This window comes from Megalobrama amblycephala, linkage group LG19, assembly GCF_018812025.1.
Source record: "Megalobrama amblycephala isolate DHTTF-2021 linkage group LG19, ASM1881202v1, whole genome shotgun sequence".
NCBI lineage: Eukaryota > Metazoa > Chordata > Actinopteri > Cypriniformes > Xenocyprididae > Megalobrama > Megalobrama amblycephala.
The window spans coordinates 34,945,074-34,961,294 of NC_063062.1; the positions used below are offsets into that span (position 1 = coordinate 34,945,074).

A 16,221-nucleotide genomic window follows, 5' to 3' on the forward strand; every position below is an offset into this window, starting at 1 on the left:
CTACATAATTTTGGAGCAGGGGAGCACTGGAGCAAGCGTGGTGATGAAAAGGGTCCCAGCGGTCCTGCTCAGGGCTAGTTTATGACGCTGTGGCCCATTCCTCTGTCGTGCTGAGTGGCTCCCACCTCCAGGGACCTCAGGTTGAAATCTGGTTCAGGTCTCCACTGGGCCTGGCTCTTCTGTTGCGACATCATTAATTCAGCTCAAAGAATTCCACCAGCCATGGATACCAGTCCATCTCTCTCTCCCTCTCTCTGTTTTCCTCTTGCCTACTTCTATCTCTTTGTTGCCTCATCCCTCCGCAAACCTACGTCTCTCAAATGCTAAATCTAAAACTTTTGTTCTTCCTTGTTTATTTTGATCTCTTCACTCTCTGGTTTAAGAATTCGGTCTGGAGAATAACTACATCACGAATATAACACGTACACGGTGATGTTTTTGTTTGTGACGTCTGATCACCAAAAGGATATTCAATTCAGGATTGTCCTATAGAATTTTTCAGGTGACAAGGAGATCTGTTGACACTGAACATGAAGCATCTCTACTTGATGTAACACAATCGCAACCAATGTGAACATACAGTATTTGATGTTTAATATACAGTCAAATGGAGCAGGTTTTTGGACCGATGGGCACGGCTACGAACACCAAGCAACTAGCGAAAGTGTTGCGTGTCCCAAAAAAGACATTACAACAGATAAAAACACCTTTTTTTCTCACTTTTTATTGACTGGTGCAGCAGAAGGAAGACAGGAAATGATGCAATCATCACTCAAACTCATGCCGCCCGCATTGCAATAACCGCTAGGCCACGGCTCTGACAGTCAGACATCAAATTACAAGAAAGATGATGTCTTTTACTTTCTCAGTGCGAATTGGGGCTCGGTTTGCTCATATTTCCTATTCATCATCATCTCTCATTAGAGCTGAGGAACATTAGGGTGCCGCCCCTGTCCTGCACGTGGCCGGTGCGCTTGCCCCCTTAATTGCGTCCGAGCCCTTTGATGGAGTCAGTTTTTCCATTTTCACCTCAGCGGAGCCAGAATGATGAGCGCGACAGAGGTGATGGAAAGGACTATGAAGTAGATGCCATTTTCACTGAGGACACCATAAAGGGCTCGGGCATGAAAATACCCCATAATTCTGTCTATCTCTCTCATTCGTTTTCCTTCTCTGTCCCCCTCTCATCCCACACGCAGGATGCTAGAAGTGTCCTCTGCCTTTGTTGGCCTTGTCTGCTGGTTTACAAGATGAAAGTCACTTGTTTGGCAACCTTCAAACACAGGAGGCATAAGGCCTAAAAGATGCTTTTGTCTCTGTCACTTCAATATGCTCTCTAGCACTCTGAGAGTGTGTGTCTATATCTGTGTATGTATAGTATACTCTGCCTGAGAGGCAGAAATAACGTTTAACACAACACAGAGAAGCACATAGTTGTGTTTTTTGGGTGTGTCTAAGGTGATTTTATATGCCATTTATGCGGTTGACACTGAGAATTAAGTATCAGTGTAAAGTCTATGTCAAGCTGTTTATATAATAAAGCAATGTGTTGTATATTATTATACTTATTTTGGTAACACTTTAGTATAGGGGACACATATTCACTATTAACTATGACTTTTCCCTCAATAAATTCATAATTTACTGCTTTTTAATAGTTAGTAAGTATTAAGTTTAGGTATAGGTTTAAGAATGTAGAATAAGGTCATGCAGAATAAGGGATTAACATGTGCTTCATAAGTACTAATAAAAAGCCAATATTCTAGTAATAATAAGCAACTACACTCTAAAAAATGCTGGGTTAAAAACAAACCAAGTTGGGTTGAAAATGGACAAACCCAGCAATTGGGTTGTTTTAACCCAGCGGTAGGGTTAAATGTTTGCCCAACCTGCTGGGTAGTTTTATTTAACTCAACTATTGTTTAAAAATTACTGTATTGCTTAATTAAAATTAACCCAAAGTATGTTGGAAATGAACATTTATTAATGTTCAATGAATAATTATTAAACAATAAACATTTATTAAATTGCTTATTAATAAATTTATATTAATAAACTATTAAATTTATATTAATAAAATATTAAAGCTTATTAATAAACATTCACCTTTTGTCTATTATTGTTGCCTCTAATTGCATCTGGTTTTTAATTTCCCAACAATTTTGGGTTCATTTTAAGCTAGCCATATAGCAATTTTTAAACAATAGTTGGTTTAAATAAAACTACCCAGCAGGTTGGGCAAACATTTAACCCAACTGCTGGGTTAAAACAACCCAATCGCTGGGTTTGTCCATTTTCAACCCAACTTGGGTTGTTTTTAACCCAGCATTTTTTAGAGTGTAGTTAAAAGACCCTAAAATAAAGTGTTACCCTTATTTTTCAATAGAATCAGGTAGCATTTCAAAGAGCAAGGATGGAGTGGCTTGACTAGATGGAAAAATATGTTGCATCACAAACCATTAACATTTGCTTCATCCATTGATGAAACCTGAGACATTATTAAGCCAATCCAGACCTTTCAATATACTCCAGCCAGACAGTCCATAGAAACAATGGAGATAGACAAGCTTTGTGTTATGAAAGTATTTTTTCCCTTATATAAAGTCTTTACAAATTCTCAATATCAGCACTAAGAGATCCTGAAATGTTACTTGGAGAACTTGGAGATGTTGGTCGCTGACACTGAATAACTTTCTTATGACACTGTGATTTAGGCGAATCACCTGGTGCATTTTCAAAATGGCTTTCATCCTTAGGTCAAAAAGCCTCAGTGATAGGTCATGTCTGGTAATACCATCAGACTTAGCAAACTGCAAGAGTAAATGCTTTTTAGTCACTATATTCTGTGGGAGAGTAGACTATGCCCATTTCCACAATTGGAAAACTAATTTTCTTATCTGGTAAAAATTAATCCTTAAAACAAGATACATTTACTTAAGAATCAAAGTTGCTTACAAGATATTGAGATTTTTTTTTTTTTTCTGAGAATACATTTTGCATTAAATGTTTTCTGAATCTAGTGGTTTCTTTTCTTTTTTTCTTCTTCTTGTTTTAAGCATAAATCTAAAACATCAAAAAAGGATTTTGCCTCTATGGTAAGAAAAATGCATTTAATTCAAGATATTTTATCTGAAATCAAGTCCTGTTATCTCTGCTTCTAAAATAGTCTATACATTTATCTTGTGTAACAATGTTCAATATGTATTGTATCAAGATAAATTACCGGCAAAGAAAAGTATATACAGTATAGCCGAGAGCATTCAACATGATCGTCCTGAGTTTATCATAGTGATGTTACTTTGTGAGATTAAAAATAAAGTATATTTATATCTCAGGCATTTTTGTATTAGGATTGAATAAAAAAATCGTAGTAATACAATTACAATACGATGAACTGGCAAGCTGATGTATGTTATCACACAAACAGACAGACATGTCAGTGGTAAGGATTACTGTGTCAGTTTTCAGTTACCTTCCGTTTGTAACAACAATCCCATTCCTTTTGAGCATTTCCAGCTTTCCGAGGCGATAACTTTGTTTACCTCCTGAGGTATTGTGTGTTGATGTTCCTAATCAGACAACAATTAGATAACACAGCCTGTGAATGGGAATAAATCCCCCTGAGTCTTGCTGGAAAACAGGAATGCTTTACTTCCTAAACATATCAAAACATTGCATTCTTTTTAACCTAAAAGCTAGCTCTTTACTGCAATTTCATTTTCTTTCTTTATCTCCATCTCCTTCTCTCTTGCCTTTCCTCTTCGGTCCAGAGAAAGTCTGCCAAATGCATCTATCACTATCTACAGTATGCATACTCATGCAAGAAAGGGCGAGACAAAATGATTTAATGCTGGTCAGATTTCAGAAAAATAAAAATAAAATAATATATATTCATTTCATAGAGACATTTTTCCCCAAAGTGTCTTACAAATGTGAATAATACAAGTAGACCCAAGGGTAGTACAATGTTAGACCAGTCATTTTGTGAGGAAGGTTTGACACCACTTTGTTCCAAGTGGTCTCTTCAGATGTTCTTCTGAGTATTGCAATGGGTCCCAGTGTTCTGGTGAAGGTTGAGAGTTTATTTTATCACCAAGGAACGGAAAGTGACCTTGTAAACATGCTGGACACCATTCATTCGCCTGCGGCAGGGAACGGGAGAGAACGTAAATCTGATTGGAAGCGTCTAGGTGCTGAATGCTAGTGGTAGTGCCTTAAATTTGATGTTGGCAGTGTGACGTGGCTCCTCTTTCACTCTCGTTTGAGGAAATGTGATTTAAACTGAAGGCTTAATCATTGATGGGGAGTTTCCTGTGACCCTACATCCTTTCTCTCTCAACGTCCTAATAAATACACCCTAACCCAGCAGTCTTTCAAGCATGGGTGTGTAATGTGTGGACCGCACACACTTACAGGCTATCATCTCGCTCTCTGGCTCAGACCCATATCTTTTATATGGCTGCAGTCCACTTTGCTGCTATTATACTGCTCTTCGTGGTAACATTATCACTTAAGATAAGGGGTTCAATAAACTGCACTCTCTTTTAGGGGGCACTCTGCTCTTAATCCAATCTCTGAATGTTAGCACCTTTATCACTGGCCGTACTGTAGACCCTCACCTCCAGCCCCCATTTCCAATAAGAGACAGGCTAAGTCGGCCATCAGCCAACAACGGGCCGTTGTTGAGCGTCTTTCATCTAGTTTTTGCTGTGTATCAGAACCAGTCTGTTGTTTTCATGAGTGAATTATGTTGTGACTAGTATTTTGAACTGTTGTGTAATGACGTTACGTGTGTGAAGGACGGAAGTGATGAGTAAACAAGATGGATGAAGTTTGCTATTCCTGTCTCGTGTGCTTTATTGCTGCTGACTAACTCCTGACAGACACCACACCGTCTGTGTTTTTTTTGGTCGATTGAGTATTTTGAATCGTCATCGGGCAGTTGGTGAGACAGATCACTCTGATTGGCTGTCCTGCTCAGCGAATCAGTGCATGAGAAGAATAGCGAAAGTGTTCTATATGGAGTCAAATTAATGCCTTAATGTTTTGCACAAAAATAAAGTTTTGCAAAACAAAAAAGAAGAATTGAGCAATAAAAAAATGTTTTGCAAAAAAAAAAATAAAGAATTGCAAAGGAAAAATAAAGTATTGAGCAGAAAAAAAAAAAGATTTGCAAGCAAAAATAATAAATTGCAAAATAAAATAACGTAGTGCAAAAATAAAAATATAATCAATTACAAAAATCAATGACAGCTGTAATCCTATTTTATCTGTGCCACATATTTTTCATGCTCAAACCTACTAAATCATTTGCAACGCTCATTTTATTCTGCGTTTCAGTCAAGCGTGCGCTCACGATACCGGTTTTCTTTTGCGCTGCACTTTTCTGTGCCGTTCTCTTTATGGCACTGGTTTGACGTGGGGGTGGAGTCAAGAAACGGGGGCACGCCCCCGGGAAACACGTCATCGGCAGGAGACACAGATCGCAACAAATTCAAATGATTTAATAGGTTTGAGCATGAAAAATATGTGGCAAAGATAAAATAGCATTACAGCTGTCATTGATTTTTGTAATTGATTATATTGGTAACACTTTAGAATAATGGTCATTAGTTAACATTAGTTAATGTATTAACTAACATGAACTAACCATGAGCAGTTCATTTGTTACTGTATTTGTTCATTTTTGTTAACGTTAGTTAATAAAAATACAGCTGTTCATGGTTTGTTCATGTTAGTTCACGGTGCATTAACTAATGTTAACAATATTTTAATAATGTATTAGTAAATGTTGAAATTAACATTAACAAAGATTAATAAATGCTTTATAAGTGCAGTTCATTATTAGGTCATGTTAACTAATGTAGTTAACTAATGTTAACTAATGACCATTATTCTAAAGTGTTACCATTATATTTTTATATAGTTTATTTTATTTTGCAATTTATTATTTTTGTTTGCAAAACGTATTTTTTTCCGCTCAATACTTTATTTTTCCTTTGCAATTCATTATTTTTGTTTGCAAAACATTTTTTTATTGCTCAATTCTTTTTTGTGTTTTGCAAAACTTTATTTTTGTGCAAAACTTTAAGGCATTAATTTGACTCCATAGTTCTAATCTTACATATCTTACCTGAGCAAATATTTTCTTTTTAAATTATATATTTTTAAACCACAAATGCTCGTCTTGCACTGCGATGTGCCACCCATTACGTAATCACGTTGGAAAGGTCGCATGTGACGTAGGTGGAAGTACTGCGGCGGGGCGAAAAATCTCATTTTGTCTTCCAACTCAAAAATCTTCATTGTTTTACCTTTTTTTGTAAAGGGTTTTTGACTTAGTCTTTGCATGTTCGCTTTGTAAACACTTGCTCGGTACTTCCGCCTACGTCACACTGATCTTTCTAATGTGATTACGCAATGCGTGGTGCATCGCAAAGCAGTGCAAGATGAGCATTTGTGGTTAAAAGTATAATTTTTGAATTTTTTTTTTAGAAAATGACCAATCGTTTCACTAGATAAGACCCTTATTCCTCGTCTGGGATCATGTAGAGCTCTTTGAAGCTGCATTGAAACTGACATTTGAACCCCAGTGAAGTCCACAATATGGAGAAAAACCTTAATTTCTTTTCGACTGAAGAAAGAAAAGCATAAACATCTTGGATGACATGGGGGTGAGGAAATGATCAGGACATTTTTATTTTGAAGTGAATTGACTAATTGGTTGTAGTCTGTGGTGTTTTCAAGCTCAACTTTTTGGCCTAGATGCAAGTGACACAAGACAACAATACACTGCTAGTTCTTTGATGTTGGTTTGATGTGTCACGACCTTTAACCCCTTTCTGTTCAGCCAAGCTCCAAAACAGCCATTGAGGAGTTGATTAAATCCATTCTAAGTGGCAATTCCTACATGGAGAGGTAGGTTTCTTTCATGGGCGGGCAAGGGCAGGGCCATGGGGAGCTGGGTCGTGGCCAAGTGGTGGCAGACCACGCTAGTGCCTCCTGGCCGACTCTCTGATTCGCACTAATGTCCTCAGGAGACCGAGCTGAGACCACTGTCAACTGGCCCGGGAGGCCGGCCAGATTGAAACCCCTGCCAGCACGTTTGAAAGGATAGCAAATCATTTAGCCACCCTGATGGCACATTAGCATTTTTTCATGCAACATACTGGCATGGAATAACTCCACACTATTAAACTCCCTTTGAAGTCGAAGCTCGCAGGATACCACTGTAAATACGTATAAATAAATAGGAGAGCCATCTGAAAGGAGCTCAACGGGAACCAAATCATAATGCCCCCCCCAAAAAAAAAAAAGCTTTGGCTAATTACAGCATGGCTAACATTGTTTGCACTCTCTCAGAGAGAAGCACTCTGACACTCAAAGCACAAAGCCGAATCTGAGGTGAAATTTTATCAGCACAACAATGCTGAGAACACAGAGGCTGAAAGCTGGGAAATAAAAGAATGAAGGACACGTAGGTGTTTGGAGAGCCAAGTCCCTCGCTCGCTGTATTCAGTGCAGGAAAAAAGAAAAAAAAATAATCTATTTTGCTCTATGGGACCAATCAATAACCAGATAGATAGATCAATAGATCATTTATCCACTTAAAAGTTAAAATTCAACCATATTCTGTACAGTTTATAGGATGTTTGAGGTGAATACGAGTTTTCACATACAAGGCTGAATGTGTTCATTGAGATGGGCATGTTGATGGCAGATTATTTACTGATAAATGGCGTAAACTGAAGATGAATAAATGTCATGACCTCTGGTTTAGAAGCTCAGTTCTAAGTGTCATATTGCAACTCACACTTAATGATTTACAGTAACATTTTCAATGGACCCTTTTCACAGATGAGATGATGCGTTTTTTACAGTTTTTAGCATCTTAAATAGTTTGTATTTTAATTTTTATATATGTATTTATTTATTATGCAATGCACATTTATAACACTATAATTTGTAATTAATTTGGTTGACTAAATGCATTTTAACCTTGATCAACAACATGATAATTCATTTGATGGTTGAATTGAGGTGTTTGAGCTGACTGGATTCACTCCACAGCTCCCTCTGTAGGTTGTAACCATAATGCAGTCAGGCTAGCAGAACATTTACTTCTATTTTAGGGATTCACATCATGCTCCAAACAGAATGATTCCTCTGACACAAGCATCAAACATTCCTCCATTTCCATTGACCAACATTCTAATTAGCCTGCCAGAAATATAAATTATCATCCATATAGACAAATGCAAAGTGAGGAAATGAGAGGGAATGAGAAAAAGAGGCATAGTTGCTGTCTCTACTGCTCTCTGTGTTGTAATCCCTCCTTTAGCAGGCTAATTAGCAGCATTAGCATGGCTGAGAGCTGAAAACTTGTTTGAGTTCTGCTTGGAGGAACTAGACGTATGATAGCAGCTATTAGTATTCCTGCAAACAGACCCAAAAAGTGACGAAAGCTTTCAGAAACTTGCTTTAATTTTTAAAGTTTGCACTGCGCATTCTTACTTTTAATGCTCTTTTGTGAATAGAACATTTGTCTGGAACAGATCAAGAAACGCTGTGAGTGACTAAAGCCAACTACATTGTCCGTCAATAATCTACACAGATAGCATGCTATGTCTGTCACATGCACGGTAGCTGATTCTGATTAGCATCTCTGTACTATTGTACATGTTTTTGCAGTGCTTTTTGGTAAGCATAATATCAGCTACACACCTTGCGTTCAATTCCCTTGTCTTTCTATGATTCCCAGAGTACAAGTTTAAAGACTGATTAGCATTTATATTGCCATGCTAGGGCTCACTACTGTAATTGGTGTTGCACGGCAACCCGCCACCGCTATCACCGTACAAAATTTACTCATATATATATATACACACAAAAATAAGCAGGCACAATCTACTGTCCATGTAACACGCTGAAGTGAAACCGCCAGAAACTGACAGAGTTGGAGAGTGAGGGAGACAAAGACTGAGTCCGTCAGGTTTATTCAGGTGTAATATTGCGCCGTCCCAGAAACTTCCAGCAAAGTGATCGCAAGCCATTGTCAAATTGGCAGCTCAATCCCTCCAATGCCTTGCATACTGCCACACTACATACATCTGTGAGCCTCTACACCGACACAACACTCCTGTCAGCCATTTACAGTTTTATTTACCACCAAGCCAGCACAGGATATACTATAGAAGATATGGATAGGAAGAACCGCGGATTATTATAAAAAAAACTCTGTTTGCCCTTTCTAACCAGCCAGCCAATCCCTTATTACAAAGTAGTATGTTTAATTGAATTAAATGTTCACTTGTAGTGTACTTCAAATAAAAAAATAAATAAATAAATAAATAAATAAATAAATAAATAAATAAATAAATAAATATATAACTATATATATATATATATATATATATATATATATATATATATATATATATATATATATATATATATATATATATATATAATACATACACTCTAAAAAATGCTGGGTTGTTTCAACCCAAGTTTGGGTCAAAAATGGACATACCCAACCATTGGGTTAAATTTTTAAATGCATTTTTTAACCCAACGGTTGGGTTTGTCCATATTTGACCCAAATTTGGGTTGAAACCCAGCATTTTTTAGAGTGTGTATATATATATCATAAGTGTATATGACTATCTTCTTTCAGATGAACACAATATATGTTTAAAATATGTTTATCCTGGCTCCTCCAAGCTTTATAATAGTCATCTACCAAAAGCTAGTTATTATAGTTAATAAAGTTTTAAATATCAATATTTTTCTCACAAAAACCCATCATTTTGCTGCAGAAGGCCTTTATTAACCCCTTAGAGCTGTATGGATTACTTTTATTATGGATCGATGCATTTTTTTGCTTCAAAATGTGGTCCCCCATTCACAATCATTATAAAGCTTGGAAAAGCCACAATATTTTTAAATGTATCTCAGATTGTGTTCATCTGAAGGAAGATAGTCATATACACCTAGGATGGCTTCAGGGTAAATCATGGGATAATTTTCATTCTTGGGTGAACTATCCCTATCAATAACAAATACAAAACATACTATATATATGAAATATTTTCATTTCAAGCCAGCTAAAACAGGAACAACATCTCTCCTGCTGTTGATTTCATGTATTAGGTCGCAATTTAGACGGCATTAATCCCAACCATAATCTGTATCAAAATCCTTGTGGTGTTCCTGGGAGGCTGACCCTCCATTCCCTTCTGAAGCTCTCTCTGCCTAACACAGGTTCATGGACAGAGACGTTTCCCTCCCTTTTTGCCCCTCCGGCTCTCTGCCCATCCTAACGGAATAAACAGAATGAGCTGAGCGGAAGCTCCGCAGGTGACCTCATGATCGCCGCAGCATCTGGTTGAATTACTTAACATCACGCTCAGCAGACATGTAATCCCACATAATGCCCATTTCTCAAAAAGTGCACCAATTTGGATAAATCCAGCAATTCAGCTCTATGGCCCTGAGATTTCCGCAGGGATGGCTTCATAAGCACGGAGGGCACAGGGTGGGCACAGGTCAGGGTTGTGGGAGAGGATGAGAGAGATGAAGGGTGGGGGGTGGCGGGATTGGTTTCTGCTACTGTGGTTAAGAGCACCGATTGCATTGGTGCAGCTTAATAAAGTCCAGTAAACACATTTTGTTTATGGACAGAGCTTGTCAGCAAAGCTGCTCTCGCTGGATTTTAGGAATCAAGGCCAAATTAACGGCCATCTTCTCTTGACCTGAATCTGAAGAGGTACAAACAACCCAACTGAAGAGAAAAAAAATCTCTCTTGATTTCCAATGAATTCTGTTTTAAACAGGAAAAAAAAAAGAGAGAGAGGGAAACACAGATTCTACAGCAGATCATACTTTGGATTTTGAACAAAGTCTCAGGTCTCCCACTCTTTTGGACCAATGAATTTTGGTTACTTTTCCAGTTGTTCACGATGAATGAATAATAATTAAGCAATAAACAGTTATTACATTGCTTATCAATAAATGTTCACCTTTTGATTATTATTGTTGCTTCTAGTAATTATGTGTCTGATTTTTATTAATTTTGGGTTCATTTTAAGACAGCCATATAGTAATTTTTAAACAATAGTTGGGTTAAATAAAACTGCCCAGTGGGTTGAGCAAACATTTAATCCAACCTCAGGGTTAAAACCGGGTTCATTTTTTTGTTGTTGTTGTTTTTAACCCAGAATTTTTTAAAGCATTTACTATACTCTTATATAGGCTACAATTATTATATTCACTTTTCAAGCCTGGAAAAGGGGACCAAGAATATATGAAATATAAAATGTGCTCTATCTCTGTTTTCATCAGAAAAACTATTACTTCTAGAAAATAACCTCCCTCTCTCTGAGAAATGCAGTTGTCAGTGTTCACTTGAGAGTGGAGTAGGCTAATACGGGCAGGGAAGGTATTAGCGGGGGCACAGCCTTATGGACCACATTAAAGGGGTCAGACCTCACACCGGGCACAGACGAAATAACAGTAGGTGGTCACAGCTCAGCGACTCACATATGTATCTGTACGCAGAGCTGTTGTCAGCTCTTTTGTTTTGGTTGTCGATAAAGAACGACAGCAAGAAGGACAGAAGAATACTGATACGTGTTTACTGTCCGTGATGACTATGCATTTATGTCATTTGAAAACCATCGCTGGCATACAAAACGGCTTAATCCAAGGATAACAAATGGCCCAGCCTAAGAAGAAATCAGAATGTCATGCAGAAATATGAAATTAATTAACCCTGAAATATGACCGAGATGTAAAAATCCATTACATTTGATCGGATTTGGTCCATGTCCATGTTGAAAAAGGATTTGTGATGTTACAAAGAATGATTTGCTAAGTCTGACCAGGGAAAAAAATTGTTCCACATTCTAAAATGAAACACACTGAGATGTTTGATTCCTTTCATACTTGTATAAGGCAGCCGAGATTTGGCCTGAAAACAGCCAAAAGTGACATTTTAATTACCAGCCTGGTGAGGTGCGGCTTAGTGAATGAGAGAGAGAGAGAGAGAGAGAGAGAGAGAGAGACAGCGGACACACTAAGACCTGCTTTCTAGGGTTAAGACACAGCTTACGCCCTTGGCAGCGTGGGGACTTAACACCAGACGCTCCTGAAGAGCATTTGCCTCATCTATCAGAACAAGACGGCAGCGGTTAGGAGAGGATGAAGGGGGGAGAGAGAGAGAGTGATGGAGGACAAGAGGAATATGGATAGACAGAGACGGTCTTCAGATCTATGTCATACTGCCCCCAGTGGACTTGAGCATGAGAGGGAAGAGGAAAGCTGAACAATGTGTAATGAGACACTCTATAACATTGAGTCCTACAACAGAGTATTGGATGGGAGAGACGAGCGTATATTAAAAGAGCTTTTTTATGATGTTTTGCTGAAAAGCCATTAAAAAACACTGATTTCCCTTCTGACACAGGCACTGACAGGATACAGTTATTGGGAAAAGCACTGGATGGAATAAAAGTGGACAGATGCAAGAAAATTACAGTGTGTGTGTGTGTGTGTGTGTGTGTGTGTATTTACTGTATATATATATATATATATATATATATATATATATATATATATATACATACAGTAAATACAGTATATATACTGGTATTGATAAAGCAACATTTTCATTCGAGGAACTGATGGAACAAAAGGGGGCAGATGCAAGAAATTCTATATTTTTGTCTTGTTTTCCAGTTAAAATATCCAGTTAAAAGATTCATGATTTATATTCATGATTTGTTATCATGACATTTTCATGACATTTTTTCTACTAACTAAGATAATTAATGTACTTCAGATAACATAATATTTTGAGTTTCTTGTTGATTAAACCAGTCGCCTTCATTGCATTAACTGAAATATTTAATTTCAATAAACTCAAAATTTTAAGGTAACCAGGTAACTTACTTTTTTAAGTTAAACCAACATTTTTTTTTTTTTTTTTTTTTTTTTTTTTCAGAAATTATATCCAGAATTAAGTTTAGATACCACTGGCAATTATTTGTCTCTTGTTTTAAGCATAAATCTAATAACATTTAATGAGGTTTATGATTAAAATAAGTAACGAATGCCAGTGGGGTCAAGATATATTCTCCTAAAGCAAGTCTTATCATCTCAAGCAGTTTTGATTTTCAAGTAATTTTAACTTGGTCTAAGGATTTTTGCATATTTTTAGTGAGAAATGAGACAAAAATACTGACTAAGAAAAGGATCTGTGGTGAAAAAAAAACCTGATTTCCCTTGTGACACGGGCAGTGACAGAAAAGAGATATAGCGAGAAGCAACATTTTCATCCGAGGGACGTATGAGAAAGGAGAAATGGAACAAAAGTGGACAGATAGAGAAGCTAGAGAAAGTGCTACCTCTCAGAAAATGAACAAACTATGACTTAGAGAGAGAAAAAGGGGAAAAAATGTCCAAAAAAAAAAAAACAGAAAGAGAGAGACAAGCTCTTGGACAGAAGGTTTGCCTGTGGTGCGACAGCTTTCTGTGCTGCACAAGGGTGAGCTTCTGCTCGACTGTGTGCCATCAGTTAGGGCTTGTCACCAGGTGTGAATGTGTGTGTGCGAGTGTGCGAGTGAGGGAGGGAAAGTGCCCTACATATACCCTCAACTCTTGACAAAAACTCAATACGGTCTTTCTAAGCTCCCAGCACAGCTATTGGACTTTTTTGTCAACCTCTCTCTCTCATACACACACATACGCTTCTCCTCATCCTTCTTTTTCTCCCCTAAATAAAAGACTTGTTTTTCTCCAGGACTTTTTCTTATATATTTATTCCGGCTGACACTGGTTGGCTCCATAAACAGCAATAATGTGTAAAACACAATCTAGCTTTGGGGAACCTGCCATCCCCAGGGGCAGAGCGGGGCGACAGGAACGCTTGTTGTTATCTCGTGTTTACCTGCCTGTTCTGCTTTTATTTTTCATAAGCACAATACCTAGCTCAGCTCAACTGCACAGCAAAGCAAAACAAGGCGACTTTGCCTGGTGCGTGATGCTTTATGTGCGCTGAGAGCTTTAAAGAGTTAGACGGGAAGGAGATCAGACAGACTGTCTGACTACATTTCTATTGGCGGCAACTGTGTATTGTTAGCATGTGGCATGAAGATATCCATAATTATGCTCTTTATAATGATGATTTCAAAGGCTAACAAGCTTCTTTTTCATAAATTCATATTTTTTTTTCAATGTATCATAATAAATGAACATAAGTTTGATGCATGGACAGTTTGTTATGCCAACTCTCTGACAAGAATAGCTAAATGAGGATCTTCAGTGTTTCTGTGAAAGATATCATCAAATGATGAGCACAAGTGTTCCCCCATCTTCTAAAACCACAATGGAAAAAAAAAAGAGCCTATCTGCTGGACACACAGCTAACACTGCTATAAAACTAGATCATAAAGCTGACAGCCTCCCGAGGCATGATCTACTAAACAAGAAACGGAGCGCCCCATACTTTACTCCCACTGTCATCCTCAAAGTAGTTCCACACTCTCCCCCCGAGAGCATGCCTGTGAGTTTTCATGTGTGAAGTTATATATTAACACTGTGGGTTATGTGAACATGCTGTTCTTGCCATCAGATCATGAGTGAGGGGTACAGTATTTGCAACAATTTAATGAGAGTCGGAGTGAGGAAACAAGTTGAGTGATAAGCAGGTCATTAAGTTTGCTCTGCCAGCTCTGCTCGGCTTTGATTTGCGTACACCGTGTGATAACCGTGAAAGGGGGAAAAAAGAGACTTTGAGGGAGAGAGAGACAGCTTAGGAAATGCAGAATAAATGATCTCATCGTACTTAAAGAGAACTGAAACTCTGTAGCCTAAGATGATTCAATTAAAGTCCGAGGACTTTGTGTTTTGTAAACCCAAACAAACTCTTTGTGATGCAGTCAGTGCAAGGGGCTTCGAATAAAGTCCCGCGGCTTTTGGATTTATTTGAACTTCCTTTTCTGGGTCACCGGTCGCTGCAGAGGAAGACAATCAACTCAATCTATTTAGCGCTGACGAGTTACCGCCTCCCCTTTCAGCTGCTCGCGGAGGGAGCGTACGAGTCAGCCGGCAACCCCTCTTAGGGGTCTCCGCGGCAGTCTCCGATTCATTCCGATTGTTTTTCAAAGACAACCACCTGGCGGCAAGCGGCGGAAACATCCGTCAGCCGATGCCAAGCCCGACTGTTTACAGACTCTAAGAATAACCACGCGAGTGACAAGTGCGTTGTGTTTGCTCGCTGGTGCGTGAGTTGAACATCCTTTGACGTGCCGTCGGTCAATAGCCTGACCTCACAAGCAAGCAAGATCTTGGTGTTCAATGAAACTTGTACGACAGACAAACAAGATGCCATGCAACTACTTCAAACTGTTTGACACAAACTCAGGGTTTCACAGCCGAAACCTCAGAGCTCAAGACTCCGGTTCAACTCCCAGAGATTTCCTTTCTCGCACACTGACACAGGACACAACACAGCGGAGACGAGGAGACCAGGCAGCTTACCGTGACCTGTCAGCCACAAGATCAGAAAGACCTCCGGGATCATCTCAGCACTACGCAGGGGTGGTGACCTCTTGGGCACCAAGGAGAAGTCAGGCTGGGAAAGTTCACGCGCACACCGGCGTACGACTCTTCTGGCTGGCTGCTATTGTCAGTCCCCCGATGCGCTCTCTTAATAAAGAGAGGCTCTCTGTCAATCTCTTTCTTCTAGTGTTCCCTTGTTCGCTCTCTTTCTCAGTGTGCTGTGATAACAATCTGCTGTGTTGTCCTACGGTAACTGAAGTGACTCTGTTCTGATGAAGCGTGTGCAGGCGCTCTCATAAACTCAGAGTACTCATGCTCTCTCTCTTTCTCTATCGTTCTCACACACTGCTCTTCCATTCCCGGGCTCACAGAATCAGTCTGCCTCTCTCTCTCTTTCTCACTCCTCCCACCCCTCCCTCCTCTTCTCTCACTCTTTCTCTCAGTGGAGGAGCAGGGGAAGGCGGGAGCCGGCTGCTCACAAGGCCCGCCCACCTGATCAAGCGTAGCAGCACTGTTGAAACAAGAGGCTGGGAATCAGAGCTAACCTTTGGGAACTGGGACTGAAAGAAAGAAAGAAAGAAAGAAAGAAAGAAAGAAAGAAAGAAAGAAAGAAAGAAAGAAAGAAAGAAAGAAAGAAAGAAAGAAAGAAAGAAAGAAAGA

General features: G+C 38.7%; 1 protein-coding gene across 6 annotated transcripts in view; it reads right to left on the reverse strand.

Moving 5' to 3' along the window:
• Window positions 1-15,975, reverse strand: part of kirrel3b (kirre like nephrin family adhesion molecule 3b) — a 231,040-nt gene extending 215,065 nt beyond the window's left edge. For 4 of the 6 annotated variants that reach the window (XM_048168411.1, XM_048168406.1, XM_048168409.1 and 1 more), the window contains exon 1: window positions 15,541-15,974. In XM_048168411.1, coding sequence (XP_048024368.1) covers window positions 15,541-15,583 — 43 coding nt within the window. In that variant the 5' untranslated portion in view covers window positions 15,584-15,974. Of the gene's footprint in view, window positions 1-15,540 lie in introns of all 6 variants that reach the window. The other 2 variants (XM_048168405.1, XM_048168408.1) reach the window with 2 other exon arrangements.
• Between the last annotated feature and the right edge of the window lie 246 nt (window positions 15,976-16,221).